This window comes from Syngnathus acus, chromosome 23 (genome assembly GCF_901709675.1).
Source record: "Syngnathus acus chromosome 23, fSynAcu1.2, whole genome shotgun sequence".
NCBI classification, from domain to species: domain Eukaryota; kingdom Metazoa; phylum Chordata; class Actinopteri; order Syngnathiformes; family Syngnathidae; genus Syngnathus; species Syngnathus acus.
In genome coordinates, this window is record NC_051107.1 from 4,067,814 (window position 1) to 4,088,233 (window position 20,420).

General features: G+C 47.5%; 2 protein-coding genes and 1 long non-coding RNA gene across 11 annotated transcripts; all 3 read left to right on the forward strand.

Annotated features, from left to right (window-relative positions):
* The first annotated feature begins 1,186 nt into the window (after window positions 1-1,186).
* On the forward strand, window positions 1,187-15,698 carry LOC119117041. Of its 9 annotated transcripts, XM_037242988.1 has the most exons (10): window positions 3,534-3,784; window positions 4,165-4,214; window positions 5,730-5,809; window positions 10,584-10,731; window positions 10,877-10,956; window positions 13,467-13,502; window positions 13,618-13,685; window positions 14,486-14,522; window positions 14,858-14,974; window positions 15,567-15,698. In XM_037242988.1, exons 1-10 carry the CDS (start codon window positions 3,657-3,659, stop codon window positions 15,579-15,581), a joined length of 759 nt encoding a protein of 252 aa, XP_037098883.1. In that variant the 5' UTR covers window positions 3,534-3,656; the 3' UTR covers window positions 15,582-15,698. The 9 variants fall into 9 exon arrangements, with proteins under 9 accessions (XP_037098884.1, XP_037098883.1, XP_037098887.1 ...); XM_037242992.1 differs by lacking the exon at window positions 14,858-14,974; XM_037242990.1 differs by lacking the exons at window positions 10,584-10,731; window positions 14,858-14,974 and adding an exon at window positions 11,658-11,848 and having other exon boundaries at window positions 14,485-14,522.
* On the forward strand, window positions 15,576-20,298 carry LOC119117039 (peroxisome proliferator-activated receptor alpha-like). The gene is made up of 8 exons (XM_037242982.1): window positions 15,576-15,713; window positions 16,870-17,080; window positions 17,233-17,387; window positions 18,263-18,401; window positions 18,767-18,969; window positions 19,039-19,299; window positions 19,364-19,607; window positions 19,670-20,298. The coding sequence occupies exons 2-8, from the start codon at window positions 16,897-16,899 to the stop codon at window positions 19,912-19,914; spliced, it is 1,431 nt and encodes a 476-aa protein (XP_037098877.1). The 5' UTR covers window positions 15,576-15,713; window positions 16,870-16,896; the 3' UTR covers window positions 19,915-20,298.
* Window positions 17,396-18,166, forward strand: LOC119117045. Its single transcript, XR_005096408.1, has 2 exons — window positions 17,396-17,991; window positions 18,073-18,166. It is a non-coding gene; the product is annotated as an uncharacterized LOC119117045 (long non-coding RNA).
* Window positions 20,299-20,420: the final 122 nt, after the last annotated feature.

Consider the following 20,420-nt stretch of genomic DNA (forward strand, 5'->3'; position numbering starts at 1 on the left):
TTCGTCTTTATGCACTTGCAACTCCATCAGTATAAAAGTTAATCGACTTTTAATCCCTTTAAAGTATAGCCTGCATGCTTCATGAAGATAAGTCAAGGTTGGATGGATAGATAGAAAGAAAAATGCACTGGAGATAGAAACTTTATTTATCCACTTATCCATGAGGGAACTTTCCATTCGTCTCCAAAATGAGAACAATACAGCAGCATTTGGCAAAGTAGGTATGCCAATTTACTAATATTATTAGACGATATGATAAATAATAAACTACTTTCTTAAATATTCAAGATGGTAAGTAAAGCGTTTGAAAAATCTCAAACAACTATAAAAGTTATTTTCTTTTTTGCCCTTCTTTTCTAAATACAGAAATACAAAAATACACAGATAGGAAATTTCAGAGATTTAGTTTAGAAATTACTAACACTATAAAACCTGTATAGTTCATTTAGTTTTTCTGAATGATTGTTATAAATGTATTATTTACATTTGGGTACAAAACAAAAGGGTCCTTGGAAAAATGTAAAGGTGTGCTTCCCCTTTTTTTGATGTCCTATATTATGCCTGATTGTTATGGCAGCTAAAAAATATATTTACCAAATATTGAAGCATTGTTTTTTGAATGTATTCAAGAAAATAAATGTCATGTGTACAATTGGTTTGAAAGAGATATAAAAATATCTACTTCACTTAAAAAAACAGAAAAAGATATTTTAGGAACTTTATCATATCCGTATCATTATCACTGCCTCAATTTGGACCCATAACCAACCAGTTATGAATGTTCTCGAAAGACGACATTTTGGTGAGTCTTGATCATCAAATTTATAGTTTAACTTCTTTTGCGTGTGCGTTCAGGTAAACCAAAACTTATTTGAATATTTATCAACTTTTTATGAAGCACGTGGAGCTAATTAACTCAGTTTTACAGACGTGTGGAAATCCAGTTTTGATGTCTCATCTAAGCTAATTAGCCAAACTGGGCTAAGTAGCTAGCAATTAACATATTTAATCCTTTGTGTCTTCAAAGCCACGTAAATCACACGCATATTGACTGATTAAATGATTTTAATAGCGATATTAATACGTGGGAGTTCCCCCTTCAAACAAACTACAGTTGATCAAAGTAAAGGACTAGAATCGACTTAAACGCTTATAATATCACCGTATTGTATTTTTAAACGCCACTTGACGGTTATTTTCCCGTCAAATTAAGCTTTTAAATATTTTTTTGCACAAAGCTGGCACTAAGCAATATCAAATAGTCCTTTTTTTCTATTCGCGGAAGAGGCGAAAAGGAGGGGGGGTGTGAGGGAGCCCTCAATATTCATCTCCCAGCAAGCAGCCTACGTTTTGCAGCTTTTACATCGTCAAGTGGCTTTTTTTTTTTTTTTTTTTAATGCCCCCCCTCCTCTTCTGTCCTCATCTTGACACTTTAAAACAAGCGGGCTACGATCGAGGAGCAGGATTTTGCTTGTGTAACGAGCTGCTTTTCACCTCAGCTGAACTTGACGCATCTGCTTGAGCGGCGGGCATAGGACGCGCCGTGTCCCCGCTGAACCGAGCAGCCGTAGCCGCGGGAGGAGGGAGCGGAGAGCGGCGTCACCATTACCCGGCTGCTGTCTCCGAACACGGACGAGTTTTTTCCTCCTTCCGAAGAAATCGTCTTTTATGAGACGGGAATTAAGAGAACTTGAACGTGACACCTTCGGGTATGTACTTTTGCTCTTCCTCGTTTGTTTATTTTGTGGTGTCGAATACAGGACGTGCTCGTAAATTTCCGCAGGTGGCCGAAACCATTTGCGGTTCGACATACTAATCGCATAAATAGAAGCTTTCGTGGGTAAATTAGCCTTGTGCCCTAGTTCCGACTGGCACGCGTCGATTTCCTGCCCTTTGTTGTCCGATCGAAGCGAGCTCGACCGGGGTAGCCGCTCATAAGCACCTCCGCGCGGGGGGGAGCGTGACAGGCGAGCCGCTCTTTGGAGGGGACGAGAAAAAGTGATTAAAAACGAGAAAAGCAATGACCCAGGATTCACATATCGTCCAGGAGTGCCCCCCCGATGTTTCCCTGTGGTTCCCCCCCTGTGTGTTATTGATGAAAATGAATTCAATGAAACGTGAGCTGGGCTTGCTCAGCTGTTGCTGGATGTGTGTGTGTTTTTTTTTATAAATGATTAAAACGCCTTCATAGGCTTCTATAATTCATCCCCAACCTAATACGGTCCCAAAAATATAAAAATATTGATCTAGTGACGAGTGGGAGGGCGACTTATGATCCTGTTAAAAGGATAAAGATAATAGAAAAGGCATCAAACACTGTTTTTGTCGACTTTAATCCAAAGCATTTATGCAATTTCCCCTTTATAGCTTGTTGACCTTGTTTCGGCTGATGTCACCCAGATTATTCTTTGCAACAGTGCATTTTAAAAAAAAAAAATTTAGATCCACATCTGCCCTTATAGTTCCACACCTGGGATTCCCAAGAAAAAGATCCAGCGACTTGCTTTTTCACTGCAAATGTGTGTGTGTGGGGCTGTCCCAATTGGGACGCCCACCCTCTCATGTGATGTATTAATACCCCGACGTTGCATGTTTTGATTAGAAGGGCAACTCGCTGCTATAAAAATGCCATCGTGCCTGCGCCGTCCGTGTAAACGGTCTAAATTGACTCAGCGTCGAGTCGAAGAGGCCTGGAATTAAAATTTTGCTCGTCATTGATGGAACGTCGAGATTAATTCAAACGAAGAGCTGATCGGGATGTGCTTGGCAATTCCGCGTGGTGTTCCCTTTAAGGATATTTCAGGCCAGTGGGCAGGACGCGGCGGCGTTCGGGGGATTTTTTAATTCCTGCAAACACTCAGCAGCTGATATCGCCGTGTAATATGTTCTGTCCCTAATGAGATCATTTGCGGTGCCTTTAAGGCGCAGCCTTTAAATGCAGTAGCGGGCACAGATGCAACTTTAATTTGATGCTTGCATACTTTCCCTGCACGCGCAGTTGCCGTTTGAAATCTGCGTTCATCGCCGCGCAGGGTTCTTAAGTGCTTGACCTAATTTCTCGGGCAGCAAAGAATCCACCAGTTGAAGGCCTCGCTCTGTGTGTGTGTGTGTTTGTGTGCGCATGCGCGTGCTGCCCTGGGTGTTTCCTCTTTGCCTTTCTAACAGGAAGCTGATGCGGAGTTCAACCGAGGACAAGGAAAAGGCCTTTTCTTTCCACTGAGAATCAGTTGAGAGCGAAAGACACGGAGAGGGAGAAAATACTGCCCCCCCACTCACAACAAAAAGACACCGTGGGGGGAAACGAGAGCGAGCAGGATTTTCTGCCTCGATTCGCCACCCTGCGATCTCTCGCTTCATTTTCGAGCATCCCTCCCACGTCGTTCGGTGTGCGGCCAGTTGGTGAGACGATGGGAAGGAGAGACCAGAGAGCAAATGAAGCGCACCCTCGGTGGCGAGCAGCTCAGGTTCTTCCGGTTTAGTTCAAACACGAAGCCGGCCGGCGGGTCGGGAAAGCTCGCCCCCGCGGCCGAGAGTCTTCGTTGATCGCACAGGGAGAACAAATTGCGGCATCCCCCCCCTCGCTATAAATAGCAGATAAACCGCTTTGAGCACCAGCGCCGGATGAAATATTCAAGTCAGCTTTCACTCGGACGTAAATGGGCTTTGCGGCCATCGAAGGAGACGATGACTCGACGAAAGGCGAACTTTCTATCGCAGTGTCCTGGAATGATGAGTTTAAACGTGTTATTGCATATTGGAAGCAACCAAGACTGAACCGGACACGGTACAGCAGAAATATTCCAAAACAAATATTTTTTTTTTGCTCCAAATGGAATAGAAAAAGTGCCGTCTCCTTTTCTAGCCCTTGTTTTGATGGCGCAAAAAAAATCTGATCAATCATGAAGCAATGTGTATTTGATGCTCCCTATGTCAAATATGAAAAAGTTACGAAAAAAAAAAAGGTTTGGAAAAGCAGCAGCGTGATTTAGTGCCAGACAGCACCGACATGTTCCAGCAGGAACGTCGTGCGCTCGGCTTGCACGCAGCCAGTCACGTTCTACGTGCCACTCGCCGTTCTCTCGGCTTCATCATTCCGCGACCCGTCGGCGTTTGCCGCACTTTTCCCGTTTTTGAACCCACTTGTGTTTCATGTGTTTGCCGCAGGACCTCCGGAGAACACCCGCGCCCTCGAGAGCCCGTCGGTCAACCGGTCGGTAAGTTCCTCTTCTCAACGTTGGATGAAAATTTGCGTGAACTTCCTCTCCCAGTGTCCATTTTGAAATTTGTTGGACTTGACCCCCCACCTTCCCAAATTTGGATAGAAAGATCTTGTTGGACTCCACAGTTGGGATCAGGTGTTATCCAGATGTGCTGGAAAGAGATCCTCGGGCCCCTATCAGCTATTTTGCGGAGAAGAGCCCGAACCAGAAAGTCTTCCCGGGAGGCTCGTGTGCTCTCCGTTGTCGGAGACATCTAATTTTTTGAAATAGCTTTTTTTTTTTTTGTATCTTGATTTCCTTCCGGTCAGGCTACAAGTGCCCCTCAAATTATTCACCACGTATCATTTTTGCTTTTTGGACGATTAAGATGGAGTCTATACGGATTTATATTAAAAGAAATAAATCTTTTCCAAATGTAAAAAGCAGCTAACGTCATCCCGCAGAAATGCGCGTGAAGCAAGAACATGATAGGATATTTGACTTGAAGTTTCATCATCCAAAATAAAAAACGGGAATGATTTACATCTCGCACACAAAAAAAGTAATTTCCTATGGGAATTAGTTTGAGATGGCTTTTAAAATGGCTGCTTTTCTCATCATCTCAAGATGGCGAAAACTCCCAAGCCGTCAGCATACCTTTTTTTTTTGTGTGTGTGTGTGTAATTATCCGTATTGAAGCTCTGAAGGTTCCATCCAAATATTTTCACATACCAGCTTGCTCATTTGAGGAATAAAAATGGCCTCGGACATGGCACAGTAGTTGTTTTTGTCTCGTTGAAGCCGTATTGTGACTTTTGAGAACGCTATTTAGCACAACGGCCATCTCTGCCATCAGAGCAGCATCCACCTGATCGCTCACACGAGTCAGCGCATTGTTCGAATGTGCAAGGCAGACCTCCAGAAAAGCTTGTTTTTCCCCTTTTTGATTTACGGCCATGTGATAACTAGCCAAAAAAAACAACAAAATGGCACATAGTTGGGAATTTCCAAAGTCAAATTACATCCATGTTGTTTGGTTTAATGTTATAAAAAAAAAAGAAGTCATATTTGTATATTTGAAAAGTTAACTCAAATCTATTTTCAAACACAGACACATGTAAGTAAAAATACCAAAAGGACAAATCCAATATTAACTTTTGTTGCCTGTTAAGCTATTATACTGGCTTCTATTTTGAAAGTAGTTGTCGGTTTGTTCCCATCATCGAGAGTTTGGCAAAATATTGAATATGGCAAAAGTTGATGTTTAAAGAGCGTCGTGTGTGAGCGAACGAGCCCCGCTCAAGCTGCTCGGCAGGCCCGGGGCCCCCGAGAGCCGGACCCGGCCACTCTGTGGCGCGCACAAAAGGAGCCCGCTCCATCTATATGCACCCCGCATAGGCCGGCTTTTGTTGCGGCCGACGGCCACATGGCCGCCAGCGTCTTAAGCCCCGAGAGACGGCACCTCTCTTTCCCTTATTCGGACCGAGCTCGTCTTGCTGAGCCTCAGAGTCGTCTCATTGTTTCTTGCAGCCTGGAGAGCACGTGCGGGAAAACGTTTGTCCCTGCGGCGTCTTTGGAAGCCCGTGAGCGACGCTCCGGCGAGATGCACGGTGAGTGTTTGTTGACTTTTTTTTGTTGTTGCTTTTACTGCACTTTGCACGCAACGTTGAAATTAGACCAAAGAAAAGGAGCAGGATCAGTCTGGCTTCACCTCGCCCGGCCGACTTCACTGTTTGCAAAGTCAATGTCTTGCTTTCGACAATACTGGGAAAAAACAAAAAACAAATTGTCGGTATGTAGTCAGCGTGTAACATTTGATCTCTAAATGTTTCCCAACATTTATTTCTAATTTCACCCCCTCTCAACTTTGCGCAAGTGCCTCAAGAAATCTTGAAAAGACTTGACTAATTTCCCGGTTTGTGTCAAAAGTTAAAAACATTAACTTGAAATTTATCATCATCGGTTTAATGATAACTTGAAATTTATGCGGCAACAAAATGCAAAATTCACTATTATTATAATTTTAAAACACTCATTTGCATTTTAGCCTTTTAAAATGATGACTTGATTCTTGTCCAAACTTGTGTTTTCAGAAAGTTACATTTTGGTTCGCCTGTAACTTGGAAACACTTTTTAAAAAAAAAGTTAAGGAACTGACCCGAGTAACCAAAATAATAATTCTTTTTTATTCTTAAATTAGATATTTAATAGAAAAAGACAAAAATTCAAAATGAGACCTTTAAGCTTGTATAATAACATAATACTGCAATGGGTAATTTTATTTTACCTTTGAGTCTTTAAATTTGCTTTATTTGTGTTCCGCTCCTTTATCAATACATTATAGATTACTTGTAATTTTTCTTCTTGCTGCTATGATTTCTTTATTTGCACAATTTTTGAACAGAATCATTCCATTTGTCTCAGTCGTGTCATAATAACAGAAATACGATTTCAAACGTGCACCTTGCAGGCTTCGCGGCTGACGGAATTTTATTTTCCCCTTGATTCAAATTGAAAACGTCACTCAAGGCCGCCATGTTGTCTCCTGGCGTCCTCCATTTTGTGCTCGTGACCCTGCGGGAGCTCAGCTGCTTCCATCAAAGTTTTCTCTCAACTCGGCCCTGGCTCTTTATCAAAGGCGGGGAAACTCGTGCTTTCTTTTATATCTTTTTTTTTTTTTACGTGTCTGCCTTTTTGATTTATCCCAGGCAATCGGCCTTTTTTTTTTTTGTCTAGGCCGCCCGATGCCAACCTCATGAACAAGTTGAAAACTTGCCTCAACAGGTCAACCTCCAGGGTATCGCATCTTATTTTCTACTCCTGAAACAATTTGTCAGTGTTATCAGCGAGAGGTCACGGCGGGCGTTTGCTTTGACGGCTCTGCGGCGCGTGCGCCCGTGACCCGATAACGGCCGGCAAAGGTCACGGAGGCTAATGGAGACTGATGTACGAGGCCCTCGAGTGACGTTCCAAAGGCGACGGCCCCTTAATCCTTATTAGGCCCTCGCGTTAGCGATGCTTACCTTTCAAAGCGAGCGGCACGCTCTCTCTTTGCGTCGGGGCCCCTCGGGCCTGCCCCTGGCGTTCCGCTTCTGACCCCGGGGTCGTGGCCTTTGTGCGCAACCCTTCAGAGGCTGACCCCTGAGGTCACGCTCGTAATGGAGAAGTTGTCGCGGCGCGTGCTGCCGAGGGGCCCCTCGGCGGACCACCTTGTAGACTTTTGAGCGGGCCGGGGGCCGCTCCGCCGCCGAGCAGCGCGAGAGCAGAAACGGAAAAGTTTTACCTTTTTAATTCAAGACATGATTGGATTCGATCGATGAATTTGTCGACGTGTCACAGCTGCAGACACACGTGCTAGTTTGGAAAAGTAACAGCTAACTTAATATGTGGCAGTTATACTTTACAATTATGACCTATTTTTAAGTTTAAAAAAAAAGCACAGCCAGTCTTGCCAACTTAGCAATAATTAAGCAAAAATAAAGCAACTCCTAGAAGGAGAGAAAAAAAATATCCTTCTCATTAGCATTTTACGATGGAAGAGATAGATGAAAAAAACAAAAACAAATTTTGTTTGAAGGTCAAACCGCGCAGCCCTAATTTTACACAACCCTATCTTGGAAATATCTCTTAAATTTGAACCGAGTTGTTTGCTCTTAGCTAGATTTCTAGTCGTAAAATCTTTTTCAATCTCCAGTGAAACTTACTGGCTGTATTCTGAAAGTATGTGTAATTTTTGTTGTCGACGACGATGGTTGCGGGGCGACGACATCCGAAATCGCAAATACTCCCGAGACGCAGCGAGCAAAACTGTTGATAGCGCCAGCGTCATTAGCGGCGGCGTTGCGCAGGCGAGGCCCGAGCAGAGGCCTCAGAAGTTGCGTCCGGGCCAAAAGGCAGAGCCGTATCCTCCGCTGAACCCCGCGCGACGTACGGCCGAGGAACAGGCTCTGCCAAGTTTTTGGAATTCCTGCCACCTGAGACAGTAAACAACCGAAAGAAACACTTGATCAGGGAAGTGTGTGTGTGTGTGTGTGTGGGGGGGGGGTGATCATTTCTGCAAAAAAAAAAAAAAGCCGATTCAAGCGTTTTTCATACGCTATTGTTTGATTTTGGCATTTGGCGGCGGTTGCGATTGGTTCAGCCGACGTGGCGAGAGATGACGTCAGCAGGTTTCAAACTAACGACCGTTTGTGTTTTCCTCATCGGGAGTGTGTCTCCACAAAGAAGCTTTGCTCGCCTCCCGACTCGACGGATTTTTTGTCGCCCGTGTTTACAGCTTGCTTGTGTGTGTTTGTTTGAGAGTGTGTGTGTGTGTGAGAGAGAGAGGGAGAAGATAGCACAGCTCTCGGCAGAATACGAATGAATTCTGAATTTTTCTTTTTGCAAGGAGAGGCTGTGCTTTGCTTCCCCTTCGCATTTGATTCGTTACTGTAAGCGTCGGAAATCAAGCGCAGCGACTAGCGGTGCTACATGATGCGTCGTGTTTCTCTCCCGTCCCCTCCCACCACCCCGACGCTCTTTTGTGCAACATGGAGGAGAGGAAATTTTTGCCGGTGCTGAGTTGCGGGAGAGACCGAAGGGGAGGGGAACGCTGTCCGAAAGAGAGGAAGTTGTGTGTTTTTTTTTTTGTGTGTGTGTGTTACAGTGGGGCCGAGTGCTAAACGGCATGACAGCGTTCTGGTCGCTGAAAGAAGTTTGGAGGTGGAAGTTGGGTGGGAAGTGGACGTGGCGCCGACGACCGGGCGGCAAAGGTGTTCACGAAGGGCGACAGACGATAGAAGGAGGGGGGGGGGGTGGCGGGGTGTTGGCACAAAGACCCTCAGCGCCACGCACACGGCCTGAATGTAACGCTCGCCAGGATGTTGGTTAGCCGCGCTTTGGAAGGACGAAAACGGACAGAATAGGCGAGGGGGGCGAGGCGCTAAGGGGGAGGACACAACCAGAGTCCATTTTGTCGTTTGTCCCCCTCGTAATGGCGGGCACGCTCGGCCGTATCCGGGCAGATGCGACGTCGCGGCCAGGTGCGCATTTGGCCGTCCAGTCGTGAACGTGTTTATGGCGTAGAGAGGGGGGGGAGAAAAAAAAAAAGACCTTGGATGAAGCCGGCGATGGTGATTGGCTGCCACTTCCTGGTTGGTGCTTTGGTGTTGCCAGCCTCCTGCAAGCTCTCAAACTTGCTCGCTCGGAGTTACGCAAAGCGTCTTACAAATATGTTTGGTTTATTGGCCGACCCCCCCCCCTCCCTTGAAATGGTGATGAAAAGCGTAGTGCGTACCCACTCCCGCTGGTCCCTGTTTCATCATCAGCTGAGCCCTTTCTCCTCCACTCACAGCCCTAACCCCGACCCCCCCTCACCCCAGCCTCCCCCGCCCTCCTTGCCTCTTTTTCTATCCACCGCCGCCCTCCTCCTCTTCTCTGCCTGGGTCCCAGCCACATGCGAGAGGGTAGACTCGGACGCAGCAGCTCTGAGAGAACGAGCGAGGGGGTGGAGGAGGGTTGTGGGGGGGCTCTGCTGCTATTTCTACAGGCGGGCCCTCCCCTCGGTGCCAAAAAGAGGGAGGGATATTTCACTACTCGTAGTCCCAGGATTTTAACCCCCTGCCTGCACCCGCGCCGCACCACCAAGCAACAAGTGGCTTCCTTCTGCACGGAACGCATTTTTCGGACCTGGCTATTTTTCGACTGATTTTGTTCCCTGCTTTTGTGGAGTTTTGTCAAATATTTTCCCCTGCTTCTATCTGGCCTCTACCTTGGTCTCCCCATCTCTGGACCTCTCCCTCTTTTTTTTTTTTTTTTTTTGGGTGTTCTGCCCCACCCTCTCTCTCCCTTTCCCCTCACTCTCGCTCGCTTGGCTTTCTGTTTGTGTCTGCGTGTCTCGCTCTCTCTTTCTCCTCCTCTGTCTCGCTCGTGGGCAGTCTCCAGTGAAAGCAGAGCAGGAGGGCGGAGCGGCCGACCGGGCTTTTTTTTCTGGGACAGGTGCCAATTCTAAACAAAAGGCACAGAAAGCCATAAAGGAGCGAGATGATTCCGAGGCAGAGGGGTGGGGGGGGCGAAGTCGCATGTTTCAGGAACCGATTGGCGCGTGCGTCCGGCGTCGTCCTCGTGCACGACTTTGTTTTAGTCGATTTTGACGAGTTGCTGCCGAGCTCCTGAATCTCCCGTGAAGGCATTTGAGTTTTGGAGCAGGGGAGGGAGGGGGGGCGGTGGCGTCGGGCTCGGGCAGGAGCAGCGCGAGGGAGGAGCTTCACCTCCTCCGCTCCCTTTGCATTATTCATGCGCCCGGGCCGGCGCTGCGATCTGACTGGTCGCCGGGCTTAGCATTGGGCCGACGCGCAGCGGCTCTGTTTGCTAACATTCCTCATTGAAAGCCTCGTTAACTGCCAGACAGGAGGAACACGCGACTGCACGGGAAACCACATGGCCTCCCCCCCATTGTGGCGGGCCGACGAGAAGCTGGCAGACTGGGAGAGACGGCGAGGGAAGCCCCGCTTGCAAATATTCGAAAAAGTGCTCGCAGGCGGTCCGGACAAAGGTGGCAGAGGGTCCAACAGATGGCAACACACGCATACACACACACACATGCACACACTGGACTTTTGCGGGAGTCCGGACGGGGCGCTCGCCGGCACGCTGGTGTAGAGCTCTGTGACTGAACCCGAGTTGCCTCTCCTCCACAGAGCGGATGTGCGGACGTGTGGCGAGCCAGCCGTACGCCACAAATGAACGGCGCGGATCTCTCGGCGTCAAACCTCGCTGGGTGAGTCACTGTGTGTGTGTGTGGGGAGAGATTCATACATACGTCGCTTTCTAAAATGCAAACGTGTGAACAGCGCAATGCTCTGCTTGATGCTTTCGGAGAGGTGGCACGAGGCCGACACTGAACCAAGTTAATCTCCGTCGTGGTGCTTCCCGAAAAGAGATGAGGCTGCGAGCTGTGCGGCGCTGGGCCTGCGTCCAGGCGGGCCCCGCCGCAACGCTCCGTCTCTGCAGCCTTTCCGCCCCTTTCTTCCTCCTTTTTTCATTTATTTCTCCCAATTCTATCCGGCACTCGATTGAGTTTCTGCATTCGAAGCTGGAATGCGTCGAAAGGCCGAATACTTAAAAAAAAAAAAAAGGGGGTCATCTGTGACACGTGGCCACACATAGCTGTCTAACGCTTCTACGAGCAGGCCCGAGAGGCAAAATGTTTTGTATTTTCTCTCAAAACACTTGCGCACTAATCTCCTCGTTTTTGCAACAAGTTCCACCATTTCGTTTGCCTCTTCTGGTTTCCGTGAAACACTTTTGCGAGTCACGGCACCGGAAAACGGGTTCGAGCGTACACGTTTTAGAAATTTGCAATATTAGCATTGAAGGGAGGAATATCGGCTTGTTTTTTAATGCGTCATTTTTTTTTTTTTTACCGCAGCCAATATTTTGACATAAACCCGAACGCATACGTTTGGCATTCCTTCACAGTAGCCGGAGATCAGACCGTGTCGACCAGATAGGAGTGGCGGCAGCGTGCGTCATCAGCGATTCGTCAAAGCCGTCACACCTACCGCCCGCTCGTCATCCGCCACGCGATAACGCCGCAGGAAACGCCAAAAGTTACATTTGTACTCGAAACGTCTCGACCCCTCCCTCTCGGAGGACGCCAAATACATCAGGTGCGTCGTTACGCGCGCAGTCTTGCACGCCGCTTTCGTATGATTTATATCTATATAATTTTTAAAAAAAAAGAACAGTTGAGATAAATGCAATATGTCGGCGTCCTTTAATTTCAATTTAAAGATGACGACAAATCGACGGTAAAGCCGTGCAGTCGAAAAAGCGGTCACGTCATAAATCGATGAACTATATTTCGGAAGTTCACACATCAATATTAATTGAGGCAAAACACCCGCACACACACACACTTCCTCTCAGCAGCCAGCCAGACGCATTTGATGGTGCGCAGCCCCACAATGAAGCCCCGGCTCCCCGGATGAATGGGGTTCCCACGCCTCTCCCAAGGAGTGCAGGGCACAGCCTCCTCCTCGCAGCATTCACACGCACAATGGGCCCCATACAGATGGCCACTGTCTTACTTAAACACACACAGGTGCATTGGGGGCAAAGTTAGAAACACACACACACACACACACACACACTTTGGCCATGCTGAGCGGGCAAAGTTCAAATTAAGAGTGTCGTACTTATTTCTTGTCTTTAGCAAATACACGAATTTGTCGATCAGATATGTTCATCTTGGTGCGGGTGAGAAATCCTCAACGTGTGTGTGTGTGTGTGTGTGTGTGTGTGTGTGTGTGTGTGTGTGTGTGTGTGTGTGTGTGTGTGTGGGGTTGGAGTGTGTTTATTTTCAAGTTTCAATAGATCACCTTTTAATTATTTACATTAGGTGTAGTACTATTTTAATTTATGAGTATTTGTATTTTTTTAATTGCTACCTTTACACGTCGTTATTTTCAAAATACTTATTTTTTAACCCCTGCATTTATTTGTGTGTGCGTGTGTGTCGAGCGCGCATGCGTGTACATAATACGATATAAAACGTGGTAATATTTTTTTTAACACTGCAATTGTAGTAGCTTTTATCATTAAGTGGTTGTTCAAAATTTCTTGGGTCGATTAATTAAATCCTAGTGTGTATTTTAATTTGCTTATTTTTCAAAACTATTATTGTCATTATATAGATACCATTTTTGTGTGTTTGTGTGTGTGTGTGTGTGTGTGTGTGTGTGTGTGTGTGTGTGTGTGTGTGTGTGTGTGTGTGTGTGTGTGTGTGTGTGTGTGTGTGTCTCAGCTCAACTAATTATATTATTTTGCTCTCCTACCCAATCGATGATTCTAATTTTATTTACCTTTCTCGTGTTTTGTTAAATTTTCAGAAAAGGGATCCTGATTTAGCAAGTCATTTCTGCTTTATATATTTAGCAAGTATAATTAGGTACAATTTAAAGAAGGAAGGGGGGAAAAAAAAAATCTTCATGCTCAAGCCAAAAGCCACAAAGTGAGCATGTGCTGATGAATCAGAAAGAGCCTATTAACGTCCTCGTCTCTTTGCCAGCAGTCAACGATGACAAAGTGGTCAATGTAGTCTAATGTGAGTCCGCAAGTGTTTTTTTTTTTTTCTTTATTCAACTGTGATCACTCTAACATGTGTGGCATCGGCGTTGAGTGGCGTATTTAGGGAGCTGCTTTCATGGACACCTTTCTGTGTGTGTGTGCATGTGTGTGTGCCAGTACGACCACACGTAGCTGACGTTGGTTCTCTTTCATTTGCAGGCGCAGTGTACATCTTGGGCAAACCTCAACTTCAAGGTTCGTTTTTTTCTTCTTCCTCCCTCATTTAATATCGTCCTGAATGCGACGAGCCGCTCGCCACCACGTGGTCCGATTCCCTCGAGTCTGGCGCCAATGCGGTTTCCTCTTTCAGACTCCCGCCCGGAGAACTCCACCCGACCCGTCGGAAGCTCCCCGGGCACGTCGAGTCGCCTCAAAGCGGTACGTCCTTGCGATAATCTCCTCAAAGGAGGGAAGCAAAGGTCAAATGAAGATTAGAGGGCAAACGCTACACGAAGGCACGGCGGCCGGAACTGCACAAAGGCCTTGTTGTCACGGGAGGGATCCCTCGGCCCGGGCCTCGCGCGCTCGGGAGGACACCTGTTGGCGGCCTTGCTCAACTGCAGCCGGGCCGGCCGCAATGCTTCATCTCAACTCGTTTGAACAATCCTCGGTGACATCTTAACGCCGCTTAGCACTTTATGGCGAGCTCCCCAAACAGGGCAGCCATTTTACTCTCCTCTCATTAGTCGACGTTTATTTTATTACACGCGGTTTTAGCTCAATTTTGGATCCTCCGTCCGAACCGAGGCTGACTTTGATAATCGCGCCATCGATCAAAAAAAAAGTCTGAAGCGAAAGTTTTTATTTTATGTGAACCGTGGCCCTGTGTGAATAAATGCTGAGTCAGGGCTTCTGTGTACTTTACAGGCCTGGGCATAAAGTAGTGCCGCTGTGGCATTTATGGGTGAAGTGAACAAGGGAGGGGAAAAAAAAAATGTGGTTAGTAATGAGGCCACTGAGTCACTTTTCAAAACTACTGCCTCACAATGACCTAAAACATGCTTGGAGATGCAATATTGTTTGCTCATTTCTTTGGGGAAGGGCTCCCAGTAGGACGTGGCGCTCTCAGTACACCCTACCTGCTTTTCTCAGAGCGCTGACAATAGTTACACGATCCTCTCGGGCGTAAGGCGAGAGCCAAGTGAAAGTGTGACACTCTCCTCCCTTGTGTCCTTCAGGCCGAGCCCGGCGGAGCGTCCGGACCAGCGCACGAGTGTAAGTGATCCAAACGCTGCTTTTTTCGACGTTCCCCCCCGAGCCGTAGGAGGCGAAGATGAGTCCAACGGTCCTTTGGGGTGAGGTAGTAGGTTGTATAGTCTTAGGGTCCTTCCCAAACTGTCACATGACTATACAACTTACTGTCTTTCCTGAAGCGACTGTCAAGGCGGCGGCGGCGGCACCAAAACTGTTGCAGCATGTAAATGGCTTTTTTTTTTCCCCCCGTCAACTCGGATCTCACTTTGCCACGGGCCTCGCCGGTGATTTACGGTGTTCGTACAGGGTGAGGTAGTAGGTTGTGTGGTTTCAGGGTTGTGATTTTACCCCATCAGGAGCTAACTATACAACCTACTGCCTTCCCTGGAGGGCAGCAATTCGTCCTAGGAGCCGCACGTCACCCTGCTCCAAATGCGTCAAACGGCGCTTTGACGTCAGCGAGCGCACCCGTGGTGAGTTTTACTCAGAATTATTTCAGTATTTGCGTCATGGATTGCAACTGTTTTGTTCTAAGATGAATAAAGACCGGAGACAAAGGTTTGACTCATTTATTTTAATGCCTGAATGAGCTCATTCAATCCACAAGTGAAATATTGAATGTCTCAAGACCAACAAATAATTTAAGTAGCGTGCATTGTAGGCACGTCCACCTCGAAATTGTGGTTAGCTGGTGATAAGCTTCAGCTTCTAGTCAGTAAAACTGGATGGATTTCATTTTTTCCCATTAAATTCTCCAGATCATGATCACACCCTTGACGCGCATCCTCAACAGTAGAGGGCGCAACACACAACGCATGGAATGCCTTTTTATGAAAGCATTCATAGTACACGCTAAAACATGAAAAACCGCTAAACGTTCTTTTCCTGAATTTAAATTACAGTTTTACCCAAACGTTTTTATCTTTTGTTAAGATTACTTGAAGTTTAATCATTTTACAACCCGGAAGTGTTAGCGCTCCCTGCCCTGTGATTGGTCCAAACTATAGGTGTGTTAGGAGGTGTGCTCTTTACAGTTGTCCCCTTTGACGTCATTTCCTCCGAAAGCGCGAAGAGTGTTGACTGAATCCAGGCCGGAGTAGGACGCTCCCGAAGCGGCTGCGCTGATCCAAACGTCTCGCTGTCCGTCTTCGCAGTCAAACGAGCGCCCCCGGGATTTGTCATCTGGAAATGCTCGGCAGCCAAATCTCTGCGGTAATACAAACATTATCAAGTTGACTCGTTTTTTTTTGTTGCAAGTGTGATTATGAGCCCCTAAGAGGATTTCCGCCCTCGCTTGTGATGGGCTTGGAAAGTTTTGGACCAGTTTGTTCTCGCAACTATTTCGAGTCGTTTGATGACCTTGTCAGACATGAGTGGGCAGTTCAACCCAATATATTTTGAGTTTGGACATTAAACAACCCTTATAGCAGGAATTAAAAACAAACAACAGGAATAGGGGACAGCTGTACCCAGCTGATCACATGATGTCTAGATTTTGGTTCCCCCTCGTTTGTTGTGCATCCATGTTTCTTTGTTGACATGCAAAGCTCTTGCTTCCTCTCCTGCGACCTAAAGATAGCAACCTTGTCCGCTTGGGAAGTAAAAAACAATGAATGCCTGATCAGGTTACACATAACATTAGGTGCACCTTAAGTGCTATTTCAAAAACTTCCTTCTTTTGAGATTTGATAAATTGTCCTCCCCCTCCTCTTTTCTTGGGTTGTATTCTACCACTTGTGAATATTTGACCTTTGACCTCAAACAAAGATGTTTAATCTCTTTTTAGGGTGTTAATTGTACTCCACCAAGTGGTAAAAAAAAAAAAAACTTACACAATGCCAGCTCCGGAAGTTATCCCACTTTAATGTGACCCACTTGAACTCACCTGTTTTGTTTCCCCCCCCCCAAGTTACGTGTTTGGAGGCGTTACAATGTTCTGCAGGACGCGACATGTCCTGCAGACATGCTGAACGCACTAACACTGAATAAACAAGAGTGGATCGATTTAGAGCTCCTTGTTTGTCGGTTGTTTTGTATTAGTGGATGGATGTATAAAAGTTAAGGTGTCAAACTCGTGGCACGGGGGCCAGATACGGTCCAATCACAAGAAAGTGGCACCGCCTCGCAATTCCCATCCCTGTTGTTGTAATGTGGAATCGAGGTCCGTTCTGCACTACATTAACGTCAGAACATCTGCCGGAGTCAATTACTGGAAGTTGTGTGGGGGGGGGGGGTCGGAGAATGGCTCAAACAGATGTTCCGGCACGCTAGCTATACCACATTGGTGTTTCTTTTTTTACGGCAATTTAACGGCCATCTTCTTGAACACAAAACTGATCAGGTTTCACTGCTGTCTGCTTTTTTGTAGTCTGGTGAGTGAGGTCAGCATCCAGGCATGGCAGGGGACCTCTACTGCCCCCCGTCCCCATTAGGGGACTCCCTTTTGGACAGCCCCCTGTGCGCTGACCTCATGGACGATCTTGGCGATATATCCCAGTCCGTCAGAGACCAGGCTCTGGGGTTTGATTTCCCGGAGTACCAGAATCCTGGTTCGGAGTCGGAGAGCTCCATTGCACTGGGTGAGTTGTCAAAAAAAAAAAAACTTTGCCCACGCCTGATTTATTGCATAATAGCGAACCTGAAAAAAAGGCCACTGTGGTGAAAGGTTAGCGTGCAGTCCTTTTTGTAAATTGTGCAAAAGGTCAACGAACGTACCTGTCTTGTTTGACAGACACTTTAACCCCGGCTTCCAGTCCGTCACCGGGGGGCTGCGGGGAGGCATCGCGGCCTGGTGAGGTCTCGGGCCCCCTCAGCTTGGAGTGCAGGGTGTGTTCGGACAAAGCGTCGGGGTTCCACTACGGCGTGCACGCCTGTGAGGGCTGCAAGGTGAGCCTACAAAAAAATTGCATTTGGGTCACCATACGTGCCAGCGAGCCCAGGTCGGCAAGGCCGTGGCCTCAGTTGACTCGTCACCTCCCTCCGGCTTGGCTTCCGGCCAGCCTCAGTGACGTTCATGCACGCGCGCGGAGCAATGCCACCTCTCGTGGAAAATTGGCCGGATGTCATCAAAGGGGCAGAGCCGCCTGATTGTTGGCTTTTTCCGTAAGGGCGCTCGTAAAAGGTCACAAGAGGTGCGAGTCGGCGACGCACGCCACACTTTTTGATCGTTTGACGTGCCGGCTAGTCCGTGCACGTCAGAAATTCGACAGCTGTCCTGTTCATGGAAAAATCCACCGTGTGCGGCCGTCAGCAACGTGTTGGTATTATTCCTCGCTACAATTGCGTGTTGATTTAAAATGGCTACAATTAAGCAGATTATTTTTCCAGAGCTCAATGTCCAGCCACGTTTATTTATGTTTTACACCAAACTTTTTTTTTTTTTTTTTCTTTCTACGCAGCCTATCTAGGCAGCAAGCCAGTTAGCCTCAAATTACATGTGGCCTGCGGCTCGAGGCTAAGTCACTTGAATGCTCACGCCATCTGTAACAAAGTAAGAGAGCTTCTTCCTACTGATTGCACAGTAATCTGAGCAAAGCCTAATGAGCGTCACTGCGGCATTTACCAAATGCAGCTGTACAGGATGCTAACGTTACAGGCCAGGGGAACTTCACTCCATTCACTTTCCACCAGTATGCTTGACTGTTTTTTGTTTTCTTCAAAATGCAGAAAATGTGCCACAAGGTTCCGTTCTCAGCCCCCCTCACACTCTAATACGTTTATTCATGTTTACGACTACTTGCTGTGTTTTATGCCCTCGCCAGGGTTTCTTCAGGAGAACCATCCGGCTCGGGCTGGAGTACGACAAGTGCGAACGCCATTGCAAAATCCAGAAGAAGAACCGCAACAAGTGCCAGCACTGCCGCTTCCACAAGTGCCTTTCGGTGGGCATGTCTCACAACGGTAAGGCCGAGGTGTTCGGGGTTTTCAATTCCACCTCAGGTGCGGAGTGTAAAAAAATAATAATAAATGCGAGTAAAACAAAAATCCACTTGGGAACCGGATTTGTTAGCACTGAATGCGGCCCCATGTGCACAAGCACAGGAGGTGACCCGGGTCAACGGGTTTCACATCGCTGGAGCGTTCCGCTGACAAAACACAGCCCCCCCCCGTATAGCCGGTGCACATCTGGCTTGTCATCAACAGCGGGGTCGCGGGGTTCGTCCCCCCCGCCGTCTTCGGAAAGCCGAGACGCAGGCAGCGCCTGCCCTATTCGTTAGCCAGCTCGTTTACGTACGTGAGGTTGAAAGGATGTCTCGACTCAACAGCCATCCGCTTCGGCCGCATGCCCCAGGCGGAGAAGATCAAGCTGAAGGCGGAGAGCAAAATGGCGAAGAAGAAGAAAGAGGCGAGCCCGGCGCTGTCCGACCATCGGGTGCTCGTCGGGCGCATCCACCGAGCCTACATGAAGAACTTCAACATGAACAAAGCCAAAGCGCGGCTCATACTCACCGGGAAGAGCAGCGAGCCGGTAAATCCGGCGACGGACGCGCTCGTTCTCATCATCTTCACCTCACCTCCTTTTCTTCTTCCTCTTCAGCCGTTCATCATCCACGACATGGAGACGTTCCAGCTCGCCGAGAGGACGCTAGCGGCGTCCAAGGGGGACGACGCGGAACCCGAGTGCAGCCTCTCGGCGGAGGTCCTGGTTGCCGCCGTGGGGTGCAGCGGGCTCCGGCAGAGGGAGGCCGAAGCTCGTCTCTTCCATTGCTGCCAGAGCACCTCCGTGGAGACGGTCACCGAGCTCACCGAGTTCGCCAAAGCTATTCCCAGCTTCCAGAACCTGGATTTGAATGATCAGGTACTTGTGAGCTTTTCAATCATCCTTCACGCTTAACATTAAATGCCGATTTTTTTTTCCATAGGTGACTCTCCTCAAGTACGGTGTTTACGAGGCTCTCTTCACGCTCCTGGCCTCGTGCATGAACAAAGACGGGCTCCTGGTGGCGCGCGGCGGCGGCTTCATCACCCGCGAGTTCCTCAAGAGCCTCCGGCGGCCCTTTGGCGACATGATGGAGCCCAAGTTCCAGTTCGCCGCACGCTTCAACTCCCTGGAGCTGGACGACAGCGACCTGGCTCTCTTCGTAGCCGCCATCATCTGCTGCGGAGGTGAGTAGACACCTGGCGGAGATGATCGTTTTGGGTCTTCACTCCTCCATTTGTATTCGCAGACCGTCCGGGTCTTGTGAATGCGGCGCTGGTGGAGAGGCTCCAGGAAGGAATCGTACAGGCGCTACGGCTCCACCTGCAGGCCAACCACCCCGACGACGCCTTCCTCTTCCCGAGGCTGTTGCAGAAATTAGCCGACCTCCGGGAACTGGTGACGGAGCACGCTCAGTTGGTGCACGATATCGAGACCACGGAGGACACCTCGCTGCACCCCCTCCTCCAGGAAATCTACAGGGACATGTACTAAGAGTTATTTTTTAGGACAAAATGAGCCAGAAAAGAAAAAGTTAAATAGTGCCTAAATAGTGTTGCAGCCAAGGTCTCAAACTCAAGTTTAAATCTTTATCATGCAATATTTAAAACTTATTTTTGACGCGTGACCACTGTGAAATTAGCGAAGGAACCAGTAGTTGAGTTTCTTTTATTTTTGAACTGTAATTCTAACCCCCTTGAATTAACCACTGAATTCCACTTGAAGCAATCATTTAAAACTCGCATGCTTCATACCCTTTGTACAATCTTTCATAAATACAAAATACTATGTGCCAGTATGAATCATTTGTTTTAACAAGACAATAATTGTATGATTCTGTACAAACTTATTTTCAAAAATGTATATAAATATTGTTCTAAATTTTATGCGTTTAAATGTGTGTTGCACTTATTTAGCATGTTTTACGATTAATCTCAATGGTTGGATAAATTGTTATTATTGACATTTCTCTCCAGTCCGCTAGGTGGCGGTAAAGCTTC

Coding starts and splice junctions, on each gene's coding strand:
- LOC119117039 (XM_037242982.1), top strand. CDS start 16,897: ATGGCAGGGGACCTCTACTGCCCCCCGTCCCCATTAGGGGACTCCCTT. Junction 17,081..17,232: donor GGAGAGCTCCATTGCACTGG/GTGAGTTGTCAA, acceptor CTTGTTTGACAG/ACACTTTAACCCCGGCTTCC. Junction 19,300..19,363: donor ACCTGGATTTGAATGATCAG/GTACTTGTGAGC, acceptor TTTTTTCCATAG/GTGACTCTCCTCAAGTACGG.
- LOC119117041 (XM_037242985.1), top strand. CDS start 3,657: ATGGGCTTTGCGGCCATCGAAGGAGACGATGACTCGACGAAAGGCGAA. Junction 3,785..4,164: donor CCAAGACTGAACCGGACACG/GTACAGCAGAAA, acceptor TGTTTGCCGCAG/GACCTCCGGAGAACACCCGC. Junction 5,810..10,583: donor ACGCTCCGGCGAGATGCACG/GTGAGTGTTTGT, acceptor GTTAACTGCCAG/ACAGGAGGAACACGCGACTG.